Source organism: Terrapene carolina, unplaced genomic scaffold (genome assembly GCF_002925995.2).
Source record: "Terrapene carolina triunguis isolate 2854851 unplaced genomic scaffold, T_m_triunguis-2.0 Scaffold11096, whole genome shotgun sequence".
Classification (NCBI taxonomy): domain Eukaryota; kingdom Metazoa; phylum Chordata; order Testudines; family Emydidae; genus Terrapene; species Terrapene triunguis.
In genome coordinates this window covers 1-1,463 of record NW_020675447.1, presented here as the reverse complement: position 1 = coordinate 1,463, position 1,463 = coordinate 1, and the positions used below count along the sequence as shown (strand labels likewise).

The 1,463-nt window shown below is 69.4% G+C and overlaps 1 protein-coding gene across 1 annotated transcript; it reads left to right on the top strand.

Moving 5' to 3' along the window:
* Positions 1–232: 232 nt before the first annotated feature.
* LOC113408378 (ryanodine receptor 1-like) lies at positions 233–1,451 on the top strand (the record flags this gene model as incomplete). The annotated part of the gene is made up of 3 exons (XM_026661584.2): positions 233–419; positions 1,134–1,245; positions 1,325–1,451. Coding segments are annotated over 3 exons (426 nt in total), but the record flags the coding sequence as incomplete, so codon positions are not given.
* Between the last annotated feature and the right edge of the window lie 12 nt (positions 1,452–1,463).

Below are 1,463 nucleotides of genomic sequence, written 5' to 3'. Positions count from 1 at the left end.
GCCCCCCCCTCCGGCTCGGGACAGGCCAGGAACGTGTCTCTTGCTAGGTGAGCCTGGCTTGGATTGAAGAGCCCCGGGAAGTGCCAGCCCTCCTGCCCCCCGTTACCTGTCCCCCTCCCTTGGCACCAAGAGGTCCCAGCCAGGTCTCCCCCCCCGGCCAGGGCTCCCCTTTCCTGCACCCACCAGTGAGGCAGGCAGCCGGTCTGAGCGCGGTGCCCTCCCGCCCCTGCAGGCGAGAGCGTGGAGGAGAACGCCAATGTGGTGGTGCGGCTGCTGATCCGCCGGCCCGAGTGCTTCGGGCCCGCCCTGCGCGGCGAGGGCGGCAGCGGGCTGCTGGTCGCCATCGAAGAGGCCATCAAGATCTCGGAGGACCCGGCCCGGGACGGGCCCACCGTGAAGAAGGACCGTCGGCGGGAGCTGTGCGTGCGGGCGCGGATTTGCACGGGCAGTGTCGAGTGTGTGCGTGCGTGTGCACCAGGGCCGTGCCGCGGGCACAGAGCTGTGTGCTGTGCCGCGGGGGTGCACAGACCGTGGTGGACACCGTGTGTTCTGGGTGTGCGGCTGGTTGTGTGTGTTTGCACGGTTGATGCGCGGTGCACGTTTGCACCAACCCTGTGTGTGTGCGTACGCAGGTGCGTAGCTGTGAGCACATGGGCAGTGTGTGTGTGCGTGCCGTGGTGTGTACCTCACACTCTGCGTGTGCACAGGGTGTCTGTGTGTGCCCTCCCCGTGTCCCCCACCAGCTACACACATCAGGGCGAACGCTGCCTTGCAGAGCGCCACTCCACGGGGGCTGCCCTGCGTGTCGTCCCGCTCAGCCCCCCGTGGTGAGATCCACCCATCCCTTCCCCGGTCACACCGCCAGCCCTGCATGCTCCCCTCTCCTTGCGCCCCCCTCGATCTTACCCACCCTCCCCTCCCCGGGCCCCACACACACCGACCCACATGTGTGTCCTCCAGCATTTGTGTCTTCTCTGCCCGCCCCCCGGATCCCCACCCACACCCTCAACCCTGCCCACACCAACACCCCAGGCCCCCGTGTGCCCAGCCCAGCACGCCTTCCCTCCCTGGCGGGGGCTGGCGGGAGGCAGAATCCCGCCCCTCCCTCACTCTCGCTCTCTGCGCCCCGGCAGGTTCGGGGGGGAGGAGACGCACGAGGAGAATCGGGTGCACCTGGGCAACGCCATCATGTCCTTCTACGCGGCGCTGATCGACCTGCTGGGGCGCTGCGCCCCCGAGATGCATGTAAGCGCCTGGGCGGGGGCGGGGGAGGGCTGGGGGCGCGGGGTGCCAGCTGGGTGACGCCTGCGCTCTCTGCCCACAGCTGATTCAGGCCGGGAAGGGCGAGGCGCTGCGGATCCGGGCCATCCTGCGCTCCCTGGTGCCCCTGGACGACCTCGTCGGCATCATCAGCCTCCCGCTGCAGATCCCTGCCTTTGGCAAGGGTACGGGCCTGGGGCCTT